This window comes from Cryptomeria japonica, chromosome 5 (genome assembly GCF_030272615.1).
Source record: "Cryptomeria japonica chromosome 5, Sugi_1.0, whole genome shotgun sequence".
Classification (NCBI taxonomy): Eukaryota; Viridiplantae; Streptophyta; class Pinopsida; order Cupressales; family Cupressaceae; genus Cryptomeria; species Cryptomeria japonica.
This window is the reverse complement of record NC_081409.1, coordinates 713,270,244-713,296,171: the sequence shown is the minus strand read 5'-3', so window position 1 is coordinate 713,296,171 and position 25,928 is coordinate 713,270,244. Positions and strand designations below refer to the sequence as shown.

Sequence of the window (25,928 nt, the reverse complement as noted above, 5' to 3'; positions counted from 1 at the left end):
ATGCGACTTTAGACACGTCAACAATGTCCATCATTGAAATTCGACCAATGAATGATGAAGTTAGGTACATCAAACTTTGTGCCTTCATGTGGTAGTTATCCTCTTCGTTGGATGGGTCAAGTACATTGAATTAGGATGCCTTGACCTGGAATGATGTGATTGGGTTGAAGATGACTAGGTGCCACCTCAACTACTCCTTGTAACTCATCACAAGTATTTGTGATTCGGGCAATATCTCTTGATACTCAATATTTCTAAGCCTATAATGTGATGATAGTGGGAGATATTTACAATTTGCATCATCTTTGGGGATCAAACCTTCTAACTTTGATTAACTCTTTTGGAACTATCTTCTACCTTGATCACATTTGCATTCTCTTTCTCTTTTGTGGAAACTCCTTCCTTATGATGTCTAGAACTTGTCCTTGCATTGCTCTCCATCTTGAATTTCCTATCTTAGATTACTCGCTTGTTGTAATAGCAACAATTTCTTGGAATTCTAGAGGAAATTCAAGATAGTTGTAAAATTCATCTCTTTAGCACTTTCATGATATTGATCTTCACTTTGTGATGATGAGTCCTTATCTTTCCTTTGCTTGGGAATTCACCTTTGTGTGTTTCACCTTCAACCTTGAAATCCTTCACCTTGAAGTGTGTTGTGATCATTTCACACATCGCCCCATCACAAATGGGGACCCCTCTTTTGCTTTAGTTTTAGGGTTTTGGTTTTAGATGAAATGAAGTTGAGTGGGTTTGTTCCTCAACATCCTGGCTATGAGCGATACATGATGACCATTTCATTTGATCATCATCACCTGAGATGAAGATATTAGAACCAAGCATTGGGATTGCTATGATATTGAAATCATTGATGCAATATGGAGACTTAGACTATGAAGAAGGCTTCAAACAACAACTAAGGACTCTTTGAGTTGGCAAGGTGAGCGATTTTCGCTCAAAATTTGGCTGTCAAATCCCCCACCTGGCCATAGCTACTCAATCAATGACCCCTAGAAAGTTCGAACTTTTTCAGCTAACAGTCAATGACCCCTCAAAAGTCCGAAACTTTTCTAGTCAATACCTCCTCCAAAACCCAATCTCTCCCTTTCTCAGTCAGTGACCCCTCCAAGGTCCGATCTAAGGTGAAGATGTTTTTGCTAAGCAAGATGAACATGTTAAGAAAACAATCCTTGATGTTTGACGAAGTAGAGGCAATTGAGTAAGTGAAGGTAGCTATCTTTGAGCACAGTCGGTGACCTAGTGAAAGTCCGAACTTTCACAATCAATGCCCTGTCTAAACCACGACCTCACTTAGAGCTCAGTTAGTGCTCGATGAAATATCTCACCGGAAGTTGGAAGAAGATGTTGAAGTCGATGATCAAGACAACAATGAAAAAAGATCAATACAAGGCATTTGAGCATGAAATGAAGATTAAGGGAACTTGAACAAGTTTGCACTACAGTCAGTGACCCCCTGGAAGTCCGAACTCTTCCAGTCAGCAGGGTATCATAAGTCCAAACTTTTCTTATGCCTATTCAATGACATATCAAAAGTCCAACCTGCCTTGGCATGATAGTCAATGACCCCTCCAAAGTCCGAACTTTCTTCCAGCTCTGTCCATGCCCTATCAAAAGTCTGAACTTTTCAAGTTTGCTTAATTTGGCGATAGAGATGACATTTAAAGCTCTCATGCCTAAGGAAAGGACCCACCCAAGAGGCAAACAATTTTATTTGAATTTGAAAGGGTAAAGAACAAGTTGGCTTTTGAACTCCAAATGCAAAACATTAAATGAGAATATCAAGTTGGCCTAATTTAGTTAAAAGTCGCACCTTTGCAACTCTATAAAGGAGGTGATTAATCCTTCATTTGCAGCGATTTGACATTGTCAAACAACAACGATTTTGATCAAGGAGAGGCGAATTCACCAAGGCTAAGCGAATCCTTTATTTGCCTAGCGAACCATCTTCCAAGGATAGCGAATTTGCTATTGTTAGCAGCAACATTGTATCCATTAAGGATCAGCGAACTGAACTTCAGCAATCATGACCTTACCACTAGTGACCTTCATTGCATATCAACGAATTCATCACTACAATCAGCAATTCTACATCAGCATTTGATCAAGAGTGCATTAATATAAGGGTCAATTTTGCCAAATAAGCGATCAATTTTGAAGTTACCAATCCATTTAGAAGTAGTTTGCAGGTAGAGCATGGCAGCCCCAAAGGCAGGAGCGGTCTCCAGGCAAACTCTCATCAAGGAGAACTTAAGAGGAGTAATGCCCAAAACCAAGATCACCACATTTTGGAGTGGTGTAGGAGACACCAATCTCAAACAATTCCATATGAAGAAGTTTCAAGGTCCCCTATACACAAGCAAGCCATCTGGATTCTCATAGAGGATGGTCGAGAGCGGAATAGTGAAGGCGGCAGGTTTCCTACCGGCCATCCAATGCAATGAATTGATAGTGGAGTGCCCCAAACATTATGATGCCGGCAGTAGAAAGCTGGTAACACCCAATGGAAGATGTAATGCCCCACCAAGAAAGCCTAAAGGACTCAACTACAAAAACTCAAAAAGAGTGTAAAATATTTTTTTTAAACAATTTTGAATGCATTACGTAAAAGATAAACATTGCAATAGAAGATGCACAAGCGGAAGACTTAACTCAAACTCCTAAAGGGTTTCCCAACATAGATTACTTAATTAAACTAATTCTTACTTAAGGTCAATTAATCCACTTAAGATATATATCTATCCATTAGGAGCTTAATTATACTAAACAATGATTGTTTTTTTACTTTACATGAGATAACACTAACATTTCTATGCTTCATTCATGATAATACATTCAATTACATTACAACAATGATTTTAATTAAAGATATAAATCCTACCCTCTAAATCTCATCATAATACATTGCTTTTACATTGCAAGGATAACATAATATTACATTGCACTTAAAACACCAAGTCTTATAAAAAAACATAATGGTTACATAAAATTACAACTTGCCATGAAGGCATACCAATAAACAAATGATACAACCGACCACATAGGGTCCAAGAGATACAAATATGATCCGAGAAGAACAAAGAGGATCCAACCAGTACAATGGAATGGAGTGAATCCAAGAGATACATCTGGAGCCCAAACAAAATGCCCGATGGAAAGTGGCACTACCACCCAACCATGTGGCCCAAAAAAGACCACCCCTCCGTGCTAGGAGATAGTAATAAAGCCCTCAAGCAAACCACAATAAAGCATCACATGGTCTAACATGTACATTGAGTACTCACATAAGGCATAAGCATACAGATATGACTCACACAAGAATGTTCCAAGCAAGGCCAACACAAGACTACACACTAGTGAACATAAGGGAAGAGTGTCATTGCATATCTGGTATGGGTTATCCTGGCAGGCCTCCATAGGCCCCGGCCCCCATCCTTGGTTATCCTGGTAGCCTCTCCCGAACCCCCGATCCCCATCCATGACTCATGCGGACCCAACAAACCTTTCGTGAAGACAAGGTAGTTGGTTTGCCAATCCAGGCCTTCCCACTGCATCCTGAGTCTGTACAAGCACTCAACCATGAGCAAGGCACAATTAATCTTGATTAATGTTTGTAAAACCCAACCCAAGTTTATTAATTAAGTTATCACTTATTACTCAACTTCCAAGGGGTTATCCTGGCAACCATTTTGGTCCCCGACCCCCACTCAGAAGCCACTCTTCCTTATGACACTACACAACCTCCGAAACTCCAAGGCAAAACACAAAAGCCAACCAACATAGGGAGTTCAAAACAAAACTGAAGAAACAACTTGGTTATACAAACCCTCTACCAAGGTTAAACCAATTGGAGGCGTGAAACGGACAACTAGTCTATTCACAAGACAAAACCACAACCAGAATAAAGCAAGTACAGCCACAATCAACACTAAACCAATTATCTTGCATGACAAACTCGCATTCAACAACATACCAACATGAATCACAAAAATGACTCTTTTCAAATCAAACACCAAAATCCTCCAATCAGAGTAAATACTCAAAAGGGTTCACTAGCACACTATACATATCCATATTAAGGAATCATAAAGACCATTCAAAATATAATTAAAAGCTATTGTTATCTAATAGTAGCTCTTTCAATAAATTCATTCCTTCATGGTAAGAAAGTCTACCACAGGGAAAACGCAAGAAAAAGGGCAAAAATAACATATTCTCCAAGAGATTTGCACAATGCCTTAATTAAAATTTCATACCCACACACATGAAAATTTCCCTTAAATAGAATTAAACCATTAAGTTTCCAATCCAAAAATGGCTAAAACACGCTTCATTTGCGATAAAAATACCAAGTAATTTTTAACAAAGTAAAAGCTAGTCACAGTCTAAAAAGGCCATTATTTAATCCAAATATAGGTCCTTTCAATTGAAGCCATATTGGCTAAATTAATCTATGATTGCTATAAGAACTTTATTTTCCAAGTTATTATAATAATATCCAGTCAATTATAACATTTAATTGATATTTTCTAAATTCCAAACTTCACACACACACACACACATATATATATAACATTACAATTATATTTATTTTTCTGTTTTAAAAAAAAATCTGATGATCATTTTAAAAATCATAATCCCACTAATCCACATATTCAATTTAAACATACGAATATATATATACATACATACATACATACATACATATATATATATATATATATATATATACACACACACATATATATATACACATATACATATACATATATAAATCGCATTAATATTTATACCAAATAACCCACTAATGCCAGGAAGTAAACTAAACAGCAAATATTAAAAATATGAAACTGCAACATTTGTTGGCGGCCTGCAACATACCCCATGCTGGGGGGTTTACCTCCCAACCCACAGCGTGGGGTGAGAAGCGCCCACCATGTGGGTTGCCTCCCCCACACAACAGGGGTAGCCTCTCCCCACAGTTGTGGGTAGAGAGGCGCCCACAACCTTGGGTGGCCTCTCCCCACAGCGTGGAATTTGGCTCCATGCCACCCCCCACAACATTTTTTTATAAATATTTTTTTATTTTATTTTTTTAATTATTTATTTTTTAAAACTTTTCTCTATGAACTCAAACAAAGATATTAATTAACCAGGCAACAGAGCTATATCAAAACAGCAAAATCCTCAAATCCATTCTGATAAATCCTCTGTCCAGCTAAAATAAAATAGCAGGATAAAAACCACAACAACAATTTCATAAAATTAAGTTGTCAACCTGGAGATTATTAAAATTTAAAATCTTATTCTCTATCTAGCCTTCCAAACCAATTTTTTTTTTTTTTAAATAAACTCACAACACAAGCTGGATATAGCAAAACCCCATTTCCTCTGCTCCCAAAATTGGGAAAATTGAAACCCCCATTTCCAAATTTACAAAACACAAAACAAAAAGACAAGAAAGAACAACATATGAAATGATAATCAATTTCCTCCATCAAATATTTCTTCCCAAACAGAGAGGGAAAGCAGAAAAACAACTGACAAACAAAAAACAAATAAACAAACAAAGGTTTTAAAATTCCAACCTTCCATTGCTTTCTTGGAAGAAAAATTGGAGAAGAGCACCCAATCCTCCCAAAATACCAAAACTTCCAACAAAACCCCCATAACCATCAAAGAGGAAAAATTTCTCCAGAATGAAAAAGAATCCTTCTTTTGGAAAAAATTTCAAATTATGAAGGAATTTTCACCCAAAAATCTCTTTGAGGGCACAAATTCACTTTCTCATGAAAATTGAGAATCTATTTTTTTATTAAAAACATTTACATGACTTATATTTAAAAATTCTATTATATTTTTTAAAACAAATACTCGAGACAAAATATAATTTCCACTAATAAATCAACAATCACTTTAACTAAACAATTAAGAATAATGATTAACTATTTAACCACAAAAGTGCTCTTAATAATTTAGTCTTAATTTAATTTAATAAAAGCAATACACATTAATTATTAATAACCATAAGGTATTAATAATTAATTTCACATTAACTAACACTAGAAGAGAATTAATAAAGTCACAAAACGCATAACACGCAAACTCAACTAAACAAAGCAGAGACATGACCCACATACCAACGTCGGAAAGGTGGCCTACTTGGCGATCCGACAGGGTTGACAAATGACTGACAATGCTCACAATCAAGCAAGGCTAGGGATGGCATTAGGCCCTTAAAACCATCTCCTCCACTTCCATCGAGTTAATTAGGTACGCTCAAACCTGTGGAACCAGGTGAAATCAGTACCTTGTACGTGCAATTTTTGCATCACCGAATCACACATACATAAATATACAAACACAGTAAACACACCTGTGAAGGAAAATCATGATTTTCCATGTCTCACCAAAGTGAGTGATGGGAAATCTTCTCCTCGCACCCCATACACTTTCCACACATACATGATGACATAAACATAGTGCAACTCTCACATGAAGTAAATGTGTTAGTCCATCGTTAGTAACACATGAACAAAATTCACATTTCATCATTTATAAAATACCATGCATAAGCAGAATTAACATCTACTCATTCAAAGAAATAGTGCCTAATCAACATCTACTCCTCAATAAGCAATAATGCATAATCATATTCACCAAATCACACTCCAAAGCATAATACTTGGATAAAAACATCACAATCATATTGTATCTACCATCCACATAAGCCATTGAAAAGTCAAACATGGTCAACGCGGTAAAAAAGAGTCTGATTAGGGAAGGGGTATTACAGAAGAGCACTTGCTTACCTATCCGAGACAACCATCAATGAGGCTTTCCACATACCCAAACCCAATGGCATGATCTACAAAAGCAAAGGGGCGTAAGTAGTCTATGAGGATGATCCCGACAGATGTCTAGGTATAATCAACAAGTATTGGGTATTGAAGACTGTTGACGTGTATTTTGTACACAATCATACACAGAATAAAATACCCAAGGGTACCTTATCCTCTCTTGAATAAAGCCTCTGATTGCTGAAGATGTCGCAAAAAAGGATCAATCAGGGTGACTCCAATGTTCTTTTATGTAGGGTCTCTACGTGTGGATAAGCACCAGTGGTCGTTGTGATTGTTGTTTCATCAAGGGGCCTTACGTATCCGAATTGTAGGAACAAGATTTCCTAATACTAATGAATTCCAAAAAAAAAGATCAAAGGGGTAAGGTTTGCAAGGGATAAATTCTAAACTAATCCTAAGAATGACCCAACGTAGGCTAGACTTGGCAAGATTCTACCAACTTCAGTATCGCCAAGGAATTACAACTTTACTGAAATTGATGCGATCTTCTAAGGTGAATAATAATTTTTCAAGTCATCAAGAATCATAGGCACTACCATGAAGGTACATATCAATGACTCAATAATGAATGAAGGTTTATGCAATCCAAATATTTCCAGTCGACCACACAAGGCGTCCTTACAATCAGTAAGAAGCTAGTGGTTTGGAATGTGAATCTCACCAAAGATCAAGCCCAACACTTAGTCCTTCAAACTTAAATACTACTTTGACTGAGAATGATTCAAGAAAGTAAACAACCATGAAGATAACCACAAGAATTGCAATAAAACACCATAACTTCAATATTTTATTGATCTCAAAGCCATCATAAACAACAATTGCTTGAAATTCCTTCTTCAAAGCTCAATCTTGCTACAAAATAACTTGCTTGTCAAAAGCTCTAAACTCTAACTGCAAATCCTCTAATCTCTCTATTTCTAATTTCTCCTATTATGACAAAATGAAAAGGAGTGAGGGTATATATAGAATCCTCAATTACAATGAACGGTCCAGATCAAAAGAAGATCAATGGCCAATATTATGACACCTAAACCCTAATTAGGGTTTATTACAAATAGCCCCCTTTTTATTGAACAATATTAAATGCATAGCCAAATATTAAATTTGGCACAAAAATCTAGGAGACATAGACCAATGACAATTAAGGTGCCACATCATCTATAACAACCTTTCTTCTAGAACCTTATTCCCTTTCCAATGCTCCTTTTTAGCATATGCAATGAATCTGGACACGATTCCTTCAATCTCAGCAATTGGAATCTCGGGAAGATTCCTCATTCGTTCCTCCAAGTGGATGACCTGATCGAAAGCCTTGAGAAGAGCAGTGTCCCATCCAAGTTCAAGTTCTTTAATTTTCTCAATTAGGAGCATGGTAGCAAACATTTGATCTCGTTGCTCATCTGTAATAACATTCTCATCTTTGCAAAAGATGACCTTGACTCTTTCTTCTAATTCTTGCAAATCCACATCTGTCTCAACTTCGATCCTCTGCCAAGAATAGTACATAATACTTCAAACACCTTGTCCTGGATCGGATGGATAATCTCTTCAACTTGATTGCATTTGCTACTGATGTCCTCAAAAAGAACTTCCTTCATCTGAAGTAAAGTTGACCATTGGAGTAAACTATGAGATCCTCCATCCATTATCTTTTCTTGTGCTAGGATCTTCCTTGATGTTTGTCTGATTACTTGCAGGACAGGAATGATAACATCCTTAGTATGAGAAAAGGCAGCTACCGTTATCATTAGGTTGTGGATGATCTCAAGAACCTGGATAGCTCGGTGAATGGTCTGCATCATCCTTGTTGCAAATTCAATAGCAATTGTATGGGATTTGTCAATCCAAGAGCTCATAAGCTGGACCAAACTCCTGACTCTCTCAGCCTCACCAACTGATTCAAGGGGAAGTGCCTGTACAGGAGATACTGTTGGATCCTGACGCCTCAAAGGCTGATTGAGATGGCTAAAGTAGCCTCTCCAAGCACCGACCTCTCTCTCAAGCTTTCTATTCTTTTCCATTTCTTCCTTAAGCTTGTCCTTAAGTGCCTCAAATGAATCAGTGGCCTCATCCAATGTCTGCTCAGCTGTGAGTGGACCAAGCTCAAATGTTTCTACATCATATTCCTCTGCAAGGATTTCACCTTCATACTTGTCCACTGCTGGTGTAGCTATCTGCAATTTCCTGGATCCTGTCTCATCTCTTATCATCTTGGACATCTTAGTGGCCTTCCTCCTTTCTGTCACTTCTTGAGAATTTCCAACAAGGCTTTCTAAATCAATCACATTATCTTCGTCCTCGATCACAATTACCCTTGTTAGTCTCTCCTTCAACCAATCTGGAATGGCAGATCTCGTCTCCCTAACTTGTATCTCCTTAGGCAATGTTTCTTCTGCTCGGAGAGGAGATGTCACTTCGTCACCATCCTTGTCTTCATGTAACTCATTAACTTGGAGAGATCGACTTGATGAACGTTGAGGTGCCTGTCCTTCTTCATGCTTATCATTCTGTACCATTGATTCCATAGATTCCTCCATTTCAAGTGTCCTCTTCTCTTGTCGAGAAGATGTGCCGGATGAACGGTCTCGATTGGCCTCTTGCTTCTTCTTGGAGGATTCTCTTTTCTCAGGTCTTTCTTTTCTCTTTGAGCCTCTAGGATGGGGATTGCCTTCACTTGCGCTTCGAAGATTGCCTTCGCTCGTACTCCAGGGATGAGGATTACCTTCACTTACACTTGCTCCTCCTTCTCCTAGCCTTTCCTCCAAAGTAAAAGTCATGGATATGCCCTGCTCTCTCAACTTTTGATGTTGCACATCAACCCATCTGCGAGTACAAGACAATACTGGAGCCATCAAAGCATCTAGATCCAAAATCTCAGGTTCATTCCAATCTATCCTTACTGCTTTGCTTTCTCAGTCATAAGATGATTGCAGATGTCTACCACTGTCCTGAGCTTGGTTGGCCACTCTGTAAATTTTTGCATTTCCTGATGAAGTCTAAAGACAATCTGGAATGCATCTTTCTTTTTACTTCAAAATCATCTCAGAGATTCATCACGAAGTCCTCTACCTGAAACTCATGCTTGTACTTTCTACCGACTGTCTATTCTATATACCCATGAGGATCAAAACTCTCTCTCAAGGCAAAGAATGAAAATGAATATAAGGCCAACTCCTTTTCTGCATCATCCATGGCTAGAGCATTAGGACATACCTCAACTGAATTCCCTAGTATGATAGGCACAGGAACTCCATTTCCATGCCTGTGTCTGAATGCCTTCGCATAAGCTGCCAACTGTCTAGTCACCTCAAGTAACACTATTTTGTCTGTCGGATATCTCGGCAACATGTAGGGAGGTGAAGGACATCCATGAACTCTAATATATGTAAATTTCTGGAATTGGATGAACCAAGCACCATACCTCTTTACAAGCTCTTGTGCGTCCTGAGATAGCCGATTGTGAATCCCGCCTTGCAATGTCCTGGTGATGTTCATCATGAAGGTATCATTGACTAACTTGTAGTCACTTCCCGGTGGATGATGCAAATGAACATAGGAATCACAAACTCTGACTTCCTCGGGCCCTCTTCCGATCACTCCTCTGTGAGGTAGTCCTGCATATTCATAACTCCTGATCAAGGCATATATGATGTATGAACTCATGTGGAAAGACTTGGTAGCTTTCAATCTTCTTAACTGTACGTCCAAGCAATGGCTAATCATTCTAGCCCAATGAATTGTTCCTTTTCCTTGAACTATCACTTGGATGAAGTAGAACATCCACTTCTCAAAATAGAAGGCTTGAGGAGCCCCTGTGACTCGGTTGAGTAGTGTTATCAAATCTCTGTACTCCTCCTGGAAGTCAATCCTATGTGGTGTGTTTGGAATCTTGCTCAGGCGAGGACGACTCTTGAGTAACCAATTCTTGTCGATGATGCTCAAGCAAGTGTCTGGATCATCTTCGTACATGGACCTGGCTCCTTCTAAGCTTTTATAAATCATATCTCTATGCTCTGGAAGATGGAAAGCCTCACTTATAGCCTCCTCTGAAAGATAAGCCAAAGTGTTTCCTTCCTTGGACACGATCGATCTTGACTGTGGATCATAATGGCGAGCACACTCAATCATCAACTCATGGCACTGGATTGCTGGAGGAAAGCCGGCCGCCTTGATAATGCCACTTTCAATTATTCTCCTGGCAACAGGTGATGGCTTGCCAATGTAAGGGACCTCTCGAAACTTCTTCACACTGAAGTTTCCCAAGTTGGTATCTCCAATGTTGCTCCATTTCGATACGATCTTGGTCTCCAATTCTTCATTCTTTTGATCTTCCTTCATGAGGGTTGGACGACTGGTGGATGCTCCTGCCTCTGGGGTCGCCATCGTTACACCTACACAACATTTCATAATGAGTAATAGATTTTGCAATGTAGAAATATAGATTAGATTAAAGTTTTAATTTTAGGAAACTTCATGATAAATCTTTGAATTATCATTTCCTAAATATAGCGATGCAATTTGGAATTTAAATTTCAAAATTCAAAATTCAAAATTGAGGCTAGGACGATTCAAAATTCAAAATTTGGACAAGGGAGATCTTGCCATACCTTTCCTTGAGAACTAGCTCTAAAAAACGATGCAAAATTAGGAAATTTGCTAGGCAAAAATGAAGATCGAAGTCTTCAACGTGAGCTTCTTCTAGCAAATGCGCCTCCTTCGTCAACTTCACCACCCTTGGGGTCTTCAACGTCTTGAGGGAAACTCGCTCCACCTCCAACAAAATTCGCGCTCCTCCTTGGATTGAAATTTCGCACTTTCCTTGGATCAAAATTCACTTCCTCTATTGCTTCTCCAAATTGCACTTAGATAAATGATTGAATGATGGTTTAAACATGCTCAACATACCTCCATATATAGGCGCTCATCTTGATAATTGCCCATAGGCCGACTTAGAAAATAAGGCAAAAAAAAATAAAAAGGAGGCCGACTTTTATAAAAATATAAAAATGAAACCCCAAGCGCTCTCCCTTTTTATTTCATTTAATAATTAATTAATTTAAATGCCTTTGTAATTAACAATTTCGATTTTTTAAAGGGCTAAATTAATTATTAAATGCCTTGTGCGCTATTTTTAAATGCCAATTTAATTAAATATTTCAAAGTTTTATCGAAATTAGCATTTTAATGTAATTCGAGGATATTGGCGCTTAAGCATGGGAGGAATTTGGGACATTAATCAATATCGCTCTGGTCCCTGGGAGAGGGACAGGAGCGCCCATGCATTTTGGTCCTCCATCTTTCATTTTTTTATGTTTGAAACTTCATCCTTTACGTCCAAAATGGGGTTCTCGCTTGGCATTATGAGTTTAATCTATTCCATCTTTGGAATGAATGCCTTTTAAACCATTTTGGCCCTGGTCCTTGACTGAAGGACAGAAGCGAATTCACCCTTTTAACGTTGGCCCTTGTCTTTTAAATCATCAAATCAACTTGCAAGGTAAGGAATGATCATCCTTGCTTGTTCTACGCATGTTTAACTCGTCCTTTGTAAAGCAAACTTGATATTCTGGAGATTTTCGCCCTGGTCCCTTGAGAGGGACAGGAGCGAACTTTACTTCTTGCCTTTGGTCTTCACTTTCCAAATTGCCAAATCGAGTTGTGAGGGCAATTGATGATCTTCCTTGTTTGCTTTATGTACGCCAACTCGTTTCTTTAATGCCAAATGAGTTCTTCTAAGGATATTCGCCCTGGTCCTTGACTGAAGGACAGGAGCGAATTTTACACTTGAGCTCAAAATTGTCGACTTTTGACGTTAACTCTTTGTTCATCATCTTCCTAAAGACATTTTGGACCTTACATGACCTTGCCTTGGCGTGGTTTTGGAAAGGAATGATTGTTTTTATAGAAATCGCCCTGGTCCTCCAATGAGGGACAGGAGCGATTTTGCATTTATGGCACAAAATCTTAATCATATCAACATCAAATTCTCTTCAAAGCGTAAAACATTGTTTCTTACTCCATCTTGAACGTTTGAAACGAAAGAGTCATTTAAAATTTAGGCATACTTGACTATTTCGCTCTGGTCCCTTGGTGAGGGACAGGAGCGCCTTGGCCATTACTCGTCCAGTCTTGCGGTCTTTGCAACTTTGTTTTCCCTTAAAGCATTCCAAACATCATTTTGACTTCGTGTCTTGACTTGGACTCGACCAAACTTGGAAGGGGAGGCTGGATAACCTAGATTTCGCCCTGGTCCCTTGGAGAGGGACAGGAGCGATTTTGCATTTATAAGTCCACTTGAGTTTCGCCAACTTTCGAAATTATCTTCAATGGGGCGATCAAGCCTTCCTTCATTTATCCCAAACTTAAAACTCGCTTTTCCTTTGTCCAAAACTTGTCCTTTGAGAAAATCGCTCTGGTCCCTGGGAGAGGGACAGGAGCTTCATTTGAAAATCGCTCTGGTCCCTGGGAGAGGGACAGGAGCTTCATTTGAAAATCGCCCTGGTCCCTTGGAGAGGGACAGGAGCGAACTTGTGTCTTGGGTAGATTTTCTCTTTCGCGATCCATTCAAATTATATTCAATCAGCAAAACGTACTATCCTTGCCCTTCTCAAATCGCGAAATCATTTAAATCTTGCAAGGATAAGGCAAACTTGGAATTCAAGCTCCGGTCCTTCAGTGAGGGACAGGAGCGATTTTGTCATCAAGGTCAAAAACTCAACTTTTCATTGCCAATGACTAAGTCCGAGTGCTTCATCATGTTGATTTCATCTCTTATTGCGTCCTTGATGCTTTAATTTGATCAACTAAGGCCCAAAATGTCCTAAGTAAGCCATTTCGCCCTGGTCCCTGGGAGAGGGACAGGAGCGATTTGGGCTTAAACCTTAAAAACTTGTCATTTTTGAGTCTCAAAATCTTCAAAACCTTCAATTCACGTTCGATAGCATCTCCTGGCGACCCTGCACAAAACAAATAAAACAAGTCCATAACCAAGATGCATAAAATATCAATTTCGCCCTGGTCCCTGGGTGAGGGACAGGAGCGATTTTACCTCTATAGGCCAAAGTATCCAAAATTTAGGCTTTCAGTCACCTCACAAGGCATAATTAGGTTATTTCCAAGGCCAGGGATCAATTATCAAACCTTCCAAAATTTGGTCAAAATTCACCCGGACAAAATTGCACAATTCCATCATTAACACTTAGGTAAAATTTGAACTTGCCCTCAAAATCTTGACTGGACCTAGACAGACATACCTGACTTCCTGACAGACTCATCCTATTCCAAAATTGCAACCCTCGGGAGGAGGCTTAATAATCCTTCAAAATTCGACTGGACTGAGGCTTGAAAATATCAACAGGAAACTCCTAAGGCTTAACCCTAGTCCAAACGACTCACTCACTTACTCAAAACCCTAAAAGCAGAGAGAAGAACAGGCAAAACCGAGCAAAAAAAAGAGGGGGTCCCCATTTTAATGGGGCGATGTGTGAAATGGTCACAACAAAGACTAGACCCGGCATCTCAAAGGTTCCCAGCTAGCTACATAAAATTGATTTCAAGGAAGAGTTTGGTGATTTGATTACTCTACTCAACCAAGTCACAAGAAGTCCTCAAGCATATTAGTTTGAGAAAAATGTTCTAATTCATGGAGACAATATCGAATGGAAAGGAAAAGATCAATTGAGCGAGAATCATAAGCAACAACATTGACATACAGTTGAAGAGACTCCAGCACACTAAAACATTCTACATGAGTTCATACCTCATATATTCACTTGCCTTAGCTCATGAGTACGTTGGATTAATGTATAGAGGTCCAGTTGGAATAGGAGCTAAAGAGATGAGAGCATGTGAATCATATACACAACTACAGTACCCCGGAAAAGCACACTACAGGAGGGTGAATGATACTTTTACCATGCACTTGACAAGAACGTTGCAAGGCGGCATACATCAAATGTTATCCCTGCAAGAAAAGGAGTTAGTAAAAAAATTCGGTGCTTGGTATATCCAATTTCCCAAGTGTGACCTATATCAAAATTCAAGGATGCTCTTGTTTGCCCTACATGCTACCAACATATCCTACCGACAAGATAGTATTGCTTGAATTGGCAAGACAGTTGACTACATATGACAAAGTATAGAAGAACAGACACACGACAAGAATTGCTTTTCCCATTTCAGTTGGGCAATCATTAAAATGTGTCCATCCCTACAGGCAACATAGAAAGCAGAAGAAGAGCTAAGATCTCATTTCCTTATTCCATACTTCACCACAGACAAATTTGATCCTTACGGCAACATGAGAAGATCTAACGGAAGGAAGCATAAGCATCAACTATAGTTAGCAGATCATTGGATGAATACTCAAGATGATTTTGAAATAAGAAGAATGTACTCAAGACTATCAATTGACATCATCAAGATGTGCAAGGTCTTCAACATTCCAGATCAGGTACAAGATAGTAGAAGACGCCTTCAGCCAATATATGAGCAAGAGAAAGATAAGGAGGTGAAGGTCAATTGGATTGATGTAGAGATCACCAACTTGAAAGATTTGATGAAGCCAATTTTAGCACACACACAACGATGGGTAAACATTCAAATTCATAAATTGAAGAACCAAAATACGCAGCTGACTTTCAAGTTGATGGGAGAGGCAGAATTTTCTAATGAAGATGCAGAAAGTGCAAGCATGAGTGGAAGTGCCACCCAATCAACTCATTATAGAGGATATGTTGACGTGTTTTTTATGACAACGTCGAACACAAAATAAAGTTACCAACAGTTACCTTACTCTCTCTTGATCAAAGTGCGATTGTAGGTTGTAATGTCCCCATTTTCACCATGCATCAGAATTAATGGATTTAGCCTATCACTGGGTCCTTGTAGGCTAATACTGGTGCTTAGAGGACCCTGTTGTGGAGTTGTTTTGGCTCTCCAGAGGACAGTTGTTGGTGTTTCATCTCCAGACCCTTCATATGTTTTGAGGCATTGATATTCAGAGGTCAATTTCCATATGTTCCTGCTCTTGTGAAGCCTCCATTTCTCCAAGGATTGTTTCTACGAAACTATCCTGCCGTGGTTCCTTTGAATGAGGAGGAAGTTCTTGCCTCTCCTCTCCTGGCTGAGTAGGCCTATGTGCAGTGTTGATGCTAAGAACATCCTGTGCAAGTGCATTGGCTGATTTCCCGAAGCCCCTTGTGCAAACATTTCCACTTCTCGTACACTGGAAGAACTGGTTGGGGATTGAGTTTCTTCCACCCTTGCTCTTTTCTATTGTGGTTCCTCTTGGTGCACTTCCTGCTGAACAGCTGACTGAATTTCTAGTTGACTACTGGGCTGAGCCTCTTTCCTTTTCTTTGTCCTAGGCCTCTTTGGAGGGCTCTTTCCTTCACTAGATCTAACTTTTCCTTGCTGAATTTCTCCTTCTTCAGCTTGAACCTGTGACGATCCTTCTGTAGCCTCACTATGGGAATCCAAATTTCCCATTAACTGGTAGCTCAAGATAACATTCTCTTCCTTCAATGCCCGCACATGCCGATCAACCCATTGCTTGGTAAACTTTAGAACTAGCTTGGCTAAAATGTCTAAGTCATCAACCTCACGTTTTGACCAATTCGGCAATTGGATGGGTCGGTCCTTGATCTTTCCAAACTACAACTACACCATGTTTGTATCTTCTTTCACCTGATTCAAGACTTGTACTATTTGTACTATTTCACCAATCCTAATCATGTTGAGGAGCAGTCTGCAAAACATTCTCTTTATGACCTCAAGGTCATCCCCAACACAAGCCCAAAAATCTTCTAGGTGAAACTTGTGCAAAAACTTCACTCCAACAACTTTCTTGATTTTACGATATGGATCATAGCAAGACCTAGATGTGCAGAATGGTAAATGGTAGAATGCCAATTCCTCCACTGCCTTTTCAGCTACTACCAGGTTGGGACACAATTATGCATAGTCATCAAGGACGACAAGGAATCCAATGGACAACTTTCTTTTCTTTTTCTACATTTGATCGTAGGTTGTCAACTATCTCGTAAGTTCCAACAACACCAACTTATCTGATGGATATCTTGGCAGCTTATATGGCTGGTAGAAAAATCCTTGTGTCCTAATATAAGTAAACTTTGGAAACTGTAGGAACACAACTCCAAACTTCTCCCTCAATGCCATGGCTTCAGGTGACACTCTTGTATGGAGTTGATTTTGCATCAACCTAGTTAAATACATGGTAAAGGTATCATTTACCAACTTGAATGAACTAGTATTGTGTAGGTGCAGTTGAGGATAGCACTCATGGACTTTCAACCGTACCGATCTGCATCCCATGGGCACATTTCCTGGCAACCCATCAAAGCCACCCATCCTCACAAGTGAATAAATCACATAAGAGCTCATATAGAAGGATTGAGTCTTCTTTTCCTTTAGATCTTTAAGTTGTTCATGCACATAGTGGCTGATTAACCTAGCCCAATCCACTAATCCACTGGCATTGATGACTTCACTAATGAAGAAAAACATCCAGGTCTCAAAATTGACGGTATGTGAACACCCCATGATTCTACTCAACATCATCATCAAGTCCACATACTCTTGCTTGAATTCAAAAATGGTGAGTTGCTTGGGCATCTTGGAGATGTGAGGCCTTGGCTTCTACAACCAACTCTTGTTGGTAATTTTGACACATCTATCAGGACCTGCCTCATATACTGCCTTAGCTCTCTCCATAGTCTTGTAAGTCATGGAATGATGTGATGGAATCCCAAAGGTTTCGCCAATAGCCTCCGGAGTCAGGTTGGCCAAAAGCTTGCCATTCTCTGCTGAAATAGTTCTTCTCTCTAGGTTGTAGAGTTTCATGCATTCTAGGATCAACTTCGGACATTGAATAGAAGGAAGGAAACCTGCTGCTGCAACAATTCCACTTTTAACAATCTCAGCAATGATAGGCGATGGATTATATCCAACTGTCCCAAACATCCTAATCCAGAAAGCAGCTAAGTTGAAAGTCCCTAGATTTGTGTCCTTGATTTCCTTCCACCTAGACACCATTTTGGATTTCGGAAGGAATCCTTTCATCTCAGCCTTGATCTGTGTCTGCCTGGAAATAGCTGTTGCTTTGCTTGACTCTGCCATTCTTCTGTGATCAACTTCTGAAAAAGGAGTAAGAAATTCTTCAATCTTGACTCTTGCCACTTCTTTCTAATTTTAACTTTTCTCCAAACCTACATGTGAGGAATGAATCGCATTTGCATGTTTATATAGAATTCCTCCAACATGTTGCTAAGTTGGCAAGGATCAAATTTGGCAGTTGTTTTAATGACGAGTCATACTTTCCTCTCCAAGACGCCATGTAAATGGGTCCCGCCTTCATAGTTGAGTTCCAAAATGGAATTTTCCCTTTATGCCTTGAGGTGTGCATCATAATTTGGAATATTCTTTCTTGTGTCGCCAACTTTCCATTTTTTTGAATTTTGGAGGGATTTTTGAAAGATTAACTTAAAATTCTTATTATCCATCCACTTGGTGGAAAAAACACCAGGAGAGAGAAAACTTCAAGAGAGAAACTTAATTTATGAAGAAATTTCTTGAAATTTTGACTTTTCCTTAGTCCAAGGAAGCTTTTCCATCAATTTTGCACAACTCCTATTTTTTAGGGATTTTTCCAAATTAGGGTTCTAAGGTTCAGGAGAGAGAAAATTATCTCACGAATCCAAATCCGAATTTTTAAAAAAATTTGGATGAATTTTATGCTCGAAAATGGATTTTTTAAATTTTTCCTGAGGGGATTTTCCTGTTTACTTCATCCTTGACCTTCAATTTCCTTGCCTTAGAAAATTTCATCCTTTTGAACTTGGGCGTGGAAATCATGCTATGGAGGAAATTTCAACCTTTGTGGATTTTCCCTGGCATCTTGATTTTGGCACCCTCTATTGACCTTGGGCACTAAATCACCCACATGGAGGATTTTTCATCTTGGCTTAACTTTCCTTGGCTATCTCATTTTAGCGCCCCCAACCTTGCTTGAGCACTATTTTCACATTGTCAAGGAATTTTTTAATTTAGTAACTTTCCATGACCACCTACATTTGGCGCCCTCAACCTAACTTGGGCACCATTTTACCTTGCTGAAGGAATTTTTCAAATTCATTGATTTTCCATGACCTCTTGATTTTGGCGCCATGGCTAGGACTTGGGCATTGTTTCCCTATCTTGGAGGAATTTGATTTTTGAGTATTTTTCCTTGCCCTCCTTCATTTGGCGCCCTTCTTGGGAAATGGGTGCTATTTCATTGCAGTGGTGGAATTTCAAATTTGTCAACTTCTCCTTGGCACTATGGTTTTAGCGCCCCCCATTGACCTTGGGCGCCAAATTGCTATAGAGGAGGAATCTTCACATTTTTTAAGTTTTCCTTGTTTATAGAGAGGGAAATGGACTAGCAAATGAACTTGCCAAACTAGCAACTGAGAAATCAGAATAGATGAGGTGGCCATGGCATGTGGCAAGATGAGTGTGAATGGGATCAATCTATGTAGAATGAGGCATTAATTGCAAGTTTCATTTAAAGGACGTCATATGAGGATTGTAGACTCATCATTGCTCTTGGGCTTGTGTATTGTACATGCTCGACTCCAATGGTGCACATCTCACAACTGGTTGTTAACCATGTGATTGTGGATGAGGTGGCCAGCTACCATCATATGAAGGGTTTGATGATATAGTGTGAAAAAATTAATGGTTAGTGGTACTTTCTTTTTGGGAACTCGATTTCCTTGAACCAAAATAGATTTGAAGAGATTTGAAATGACTAGTCGATGTATGTGGCGTGATTTCTTGGACTCGCTGATGTATGTTTGGTTTGTTATCGACAGATAGCATATTGCTATTTATTCTATTTGGCGGTCATTTGTGACTTGCTCGAAAATATAGAAATAGTAAGGAGGAAAATAGATATCCCCATTAGGTTGATATTTCAAAAGCAGCAAATGTCATTTTGGGGGGGGATAACGGAGAAAAGACTCAAGGTCGTGCTCTCTTCATCACACTGGCTGGTCATACATTTAGTGAAGGCCATATTGGAAGATGAGTTTGTCAATGCCAACCACAGGCACCGGGTCAATTTTGACATCCCCGCTATGTTTTTGGCTCTGGTGTTGAAAATGGGCGAGATGAAGGAGGGGGTGCAAATCTTTTATGCAAGAAAGTTTTCCAAAATACATTTCTTGGTGAGATAGAGGTGGTATTGGAGAATGTAGACAAAGATTTGAGGGCTCCTCTACCTCGGGATCACTTTGTGACCCGACGTCACGGAGTGGAGGTTTCTAGACTGCCAGTAATCACTACATTTGATCTGGAGGGTTTTGAGAGTTGAAAGCCAATCATTGCCAAAAACTTGGTCTTCCTCAAAAAATTGATGGGCATTATGTCAAATGAAGGTGGTGAATTGATCAAGATTTTTTTGATGGAGGAAGACCTCGAGGAGGATGACGAAGTGGAATTTGGAGTGACCATCAAAGAAGAACCGCCAACGGTCTCTACAACATAGACATAATTGGCAGGGCATGAACAATGTGGAGATGAATGTCGAGTCCATGCAGAATATGCGAGGAGGAAGCAGCAAAATGCGTAATGGCTATTGTCATGCTACCCCTCTTTTGTATACATATAGAAGATAGCAAATAGGATGTATGATGTAGGGATTTTTGTATGTAAATCCCAATATTCTAAGGGCACCATTTTGAATTGGGTGTTCCTCATATTGTTGAATCAATATCAGTAGGGGGGTGGGTTTATATGTTGTTTGGTCGAATGAATAGTATACACCAGCGACAGCTGGATATGAATTTCTATGTAAGTTTTTATAAGAGGTAATATAAAGGGAGCTTCCCTATGCAACTATAAAATTATCTAAAAAATAAATAAAATAATAATATTATTAAATGTCACTTTATTAAATAAAGTTCTCCAAATATGATTAATATTAAAGTTGGCCAAGTCAGCCTAATCTTCTAGAAAGTTCCTGAAAGTCTTTATGAGGAAGTTGTTGGGTTGTGGCAAATCATGCTTTAGATTTGATAAATGTTTATGATTTCCAGAGACAAAAACATTCAAGAGTTGACAGAAGGGTTGGATGAAAACCTAGTTTTTTCAAAGAGGTGGATTCGCAATAGAGTCTACATTTGTGCCAAATTTGTGAAGTCTCAGATGGAGACAAATTTGTAAGTGTTGTTGCAGAAATAAAAGATATGTGCATGTGATAATTTGTATCTATTTGGATATAATAAGATTTTTTATTCTGAATATATTGGTGTGAGCTTTATTTGAGTTTACAATTATGGCACTTGTTGAATAAATAAAAGGAAATAAAGGGTTGAATAATTATACTTGCCGATAGTTTATAATTAGCAGCGATATTGGCAAAGAGTCAATAATAATAAGTCCCATGGGAGATTGTAGTTGGTTGAAATATTTATCGCACATATTGAAGAGGTTAACATAGTCTGTGGTGCGGAATTATATTCAACTGTCCTAAAGTTTAAAATTATTGTGACTATAGTGTTTGGTGCATGAAATTTCCTAAATCATACATATCAATATCCTCCACTTAGGAAAAACTATAGTTGAAGCGAGGAAAATTATATTGATGTGGGAGTCTTTCTGCAATTACAGCTCTTAGTTAATTCTCTAGCACGATTCATATCAGGTTGCTATGTGAAGTCACGGCTTTGTGTAATGTGGACATCCTCCTCGTTTATGTGGCATCTTTCACAAGGCAGGAGTCAGAAATAAGAAGTAATCCTTTCATACAAGTGTGCATTTTCTGCGGAGATGTAGAGATACCTGTGATTCCCATTAGCATACCATTCAAGGATTTGAGCGGTGGGAACATTGTAAAGAAGAAGACAATCGGAAATACCAGGGCTTTAACAACAATCGTGGAAGAGGTGATTACAAGGGGACATGAAAACTGTACAGATTGTGCCTTAATTCCATCAATCTATCAAGATATTGTTCATTGCCAAACTTCCATTAATATCAGCAAATCACAACATTGAATATTAATATATCACGAATAGGGAGCTTGGAGAGATTTTTCAATACAAGATTGGTGATCTAACCTTAACGACTGTCCTCCTGGTAATTGCAGCAAGTTATGGTCAGAGCACCATACTTTGTAATCTTTTCTACTCTAGAAATGAAAGCAAATCGTCTCTAATATAATTTATTTGCAAATTCTATGTAACACATATATGCCATTTTGAAGCAAATATAAACAGTTGAGCTGAGACCATTAAAGAAACTTAAAATTGAATGCATTCTCTTGTAAAGTTTGAAGAATATTGCTATTTTGTCAGTTATCCCTATTTGGGGACATTAAATAATACATCACACATATATAAGATTTGCATTTACTATATAATAAGAAGGTAGTTCTACCTCCTACAATCACTCTCTTATATTATCAGTTGCTCTAACAACGCGTATCACTGCATACACTTGTACAACAGACATCCTAACAAACACATATGATGGTCTCGCCCTTATTACCTTTGCCATGGCCTTCTTATAATAAGGAGAGAAACCACGTGGAATGAAACGCCATTGGCAAAGAGAATTCACCAATGGCACATCTACCTCACCTTTCAATCGCACATTGAATAAATTTACTAGCAAGGTTGGAGCATCACTAATCACCCTACATTTCCCCTTAAACTTTGCTACCTCTAAACTAGAAGAAACTAAAATATGTGCATGTGACCTTTGCAAAGTAGTAGAAGCAAAATTTTGATAACCCCTCCCTCTTAGGGGCAAAGAAGCAGATGTAGATGTATTTTCTTCACTACCACCCCATAATTTACTTATCTCAACCCTCTATTCAAGGTTTGTGTCAACTTTTTACATACTTCTACACCTTTGCCTCGAATATAAAAGAGTTGTGCACAACTCTGCCAATGCTGCCTAAAATTCAAGCTTACAAAAGTGGCACTTCCACAACTTAGTGCCCCCAAATGCCCTAGACTTTGTTTGTAACTTAGTTGTAAATTATTTTAAAAGGGAACTTAGGATCAAAGGGACCCTCAACATATCTTTGTAGCATTTTGAAAGTGCAACTAACATCACCTCTCTTTGCTTCTATACTTTCATCAAGTGAATAATTGGATTCAGTGTCAACTTCTTCAACCTCTTGAGGCTCAATCTCATCCTCACTCATGCTATGAAAACTCATAGTGACACTACAATCAACTCTATAAATTTGTAAGATTATAATTCAAATCATGCACAATGCAAGGGATTGAAACACAAGCATTTTGTTTTTGTTTTTCTTACTCCAAATCACATGAGGTGCATAAGCAATACTACACAAATAAGAATCATTGTTCTCAACCTTTGTCAAACAAGGATTCCACTTTTGTTTTTCTTACTTCATGTCATACAAAGCATAGAAGTGAAGAATACGCAAAAGTTAAAATCCTGATTTGACAAAAATTCGAACATCTAAAATATAAATTATTGTTGTTATAGAATTAAAAAATATTAAATTTGATCATTAATCATTTCTAAAACTAGAATAATGAATTGAAATTGAAATTTGCAACAATGTAAATTATAAGCGTTTAAGTTGAGCACTAAATTTGTCAACTAGAAGTGGTAATGACTAATTAGTTACTAAATTGAACAATTAAACTCATGAAGGCAGCCTATCTTGAGGCTTGAACAATGCTTTGAATCCTCTGATTCGGCGATGGATTGGCATCAATCTTCCTCTTGCTCTTCCTCGATCCTAATGCCTTCACTTGAAAAGATATTCACTCTTACAGTCTGCCGCTACAATTTTCAACTTTGGAGTGAGTTAGAATGAGGCTTAGGTGTGTATTTGTAATTTTTTTTGTGGATGTTTAGGATTTGGGTGGGGCCCATATGTCATTAAAGTTAGGGCCTATGGCACACATTTCAAAATAACTATTTTTTTTAATTTAATTTTTACAATTATCTACCATGTGGGATGCCTAGTACTCTCTAGGACATTCGAGAGACTCTTGAGAGTCCCCTAGGTGTCTCAATGATGTCTCAAAGTCCCCTAGAAGTCCTCAAAAAAAGGGTATGTCCTCCAAGTCCATACATTGAGGGGATTTCCTCATCCCAAAAACATGGGGGTTGGGTGAAGTGAGACATGTCTGTATGGAACATTACAAGCAAGATAAAGATCAAAAGTCAAAAATTTACCTGAGATAAAATCATAGACAATATTAACATTCCTAAATTATATAATATGATTTTTTGGCATTTACTTGTATAGTTTCAAGTAAATCTGCATTGATCAATATTTTATAAGTAATATCCCATCTCTCATGAGTAAGAATGGCTGGCTTCGTATTTGTTGCATCTAGGTGATGCTCACAAGGGTAAAGCCCTAGACTTTTCAAGAGGTCATTCAACCCAACATAGGTCTATCTCAAGCACCTAGAGTTCTACTTAGTTCTTTCTATTTATAATTTTGGTGTTTACATAGCGCAAAATTATAAAAATATGATTTTTTTAAGATTCCATTACATAAGTTTGAGTCAATCTACATTAACCCATATTTCATGCATCGTGGTTCACTATAAGCCATCTCTCACAAGGAAAAATGGTCCACTTGACAATCATTGTATCTAGTTGATTCCCATAAGGGTGAAGCACCAAGCTTCTTAAGAGGTTGCCCAATCCCAATACTACTAATATTTAAATGCATTTGACAATGAAATTTCCCCCACAATCAAAACCACTTAGCTTGATAAACCTTCAGCAAGAATTGTACCTTATAAAACTTTCATTGTGGGGCTCCCTAGCAAAAATCAATGTCATTAAAATGTATCATCATTATGATATTGTAGGATTCAACTTAATAGTTTCAAGGCAACCTACATTGACTCCTATTTCATGAGTAGTGCTTTGCAAGAACCCATTTCTCATGAGCAAGAATGGTACAGCACTCATTGCATCTAGGTGATGCTCACAAGAGTGAAGCACCAAGACTTCACAAAACCAATTAGCTTGCTACGCCATTTTCAAAACCATCCACAAGTATTTTTCCTTATAAACCATTTTTGTAATACTTCCTAGCTGTTTCAATTTTATACACTTGGATTTAAAGGCAAAACTTGAAAGCACATACCAGTCAACTGCTCAGAAATAATCATTTCGCGCTCATGCCTCCTTTCACTCAATATTTGCTTCATCTTCGTAAGGTCTTCAGTTCTAGACTTGGTGGAAGATAGTAACTCTGCATTAGCCACCCATTCTTGATTTTTGCTTTCTTTCACTACAAAGCAAACAAGTTACAAATCAAAAAGCCTTAGCATGCTTTCCTCATTAATACAAAATGCAATTCCATTAACTCAGTTCAATTTATATTTGCAAATACACTCCAAATTAAATGAAAAGGGGTACCAATGAAAACTTTAAAGGACCTGCATGGGAATAAGAGAAAATGAAGATTTCATTCTATGTGTCATGCTGAAGTCCTTGGGAAACAACAGAGACCCTAACACAAAAACTATAATGTGAAGATTATGAATACCTAAAACCGGGATCCAAAAAACACAGTCATTATCTTTATCCTTATTTATGGCATAGTTCTTTCAAATGTGGAGACAATCTTAGATTAGCATTGCTAGTAACATTCCCAAGGCAAGAAACTAAAAGAAAGACTTGGTGTCACAGGAACATATCATACAAATCTCTTATCATTTATCCTTTCATAAACATAGAAGCTTTGCATATCAGGCAACAGGCTTTTAAAGGACAACTGATGAGCAAATAAGGTTAATATCAAGGTTGGACCACCAATTGATTTTAACAGACAAGTCACCTCAAGAAAACATCCAAATCAAATTATCTTCTATAAAATCCATGCATCTGAATTTCAAGGTTGGATGAACAGTCAAGTTGAATGGCTAGCCACCTTAGGCAAGCATCCAAATCAAGTAACATCCTATTAAATTCAAGAACCTTATAGGCTTATCCTAAACAAAAGATGCAATTCAAAGATCGTTTTGGTAT

The 25,928-nt window shown here is 38.3% G+C and overlaps 1 protein-coding gene across 2 annotated transcripts in view; it reads right to left on the bottom strand.

Annotated features, from left to right (window-relative positions):
- The window catches only part of LOC131030928 (kinetochore protein SPC25 homolog), a 62,516-nt gene that overhangs the window by 34,469 nt on the left and 2,119 nt on the right, over window positions 1-25,928 (bottom strand). For both annotated transcript variants that reach the window (XM_057961892.2, XM_057961891.2), the window contains exon 3: window positions 25,042-25,188. In XM_057961892.2, the coding sequence (XP_057817875.1) occupies window positions 25,042-25,188 (147 nt within the window). The remainder of the gene's footprint in view (window positions 1-25,041; window positions 25,189-25,928) is intronic.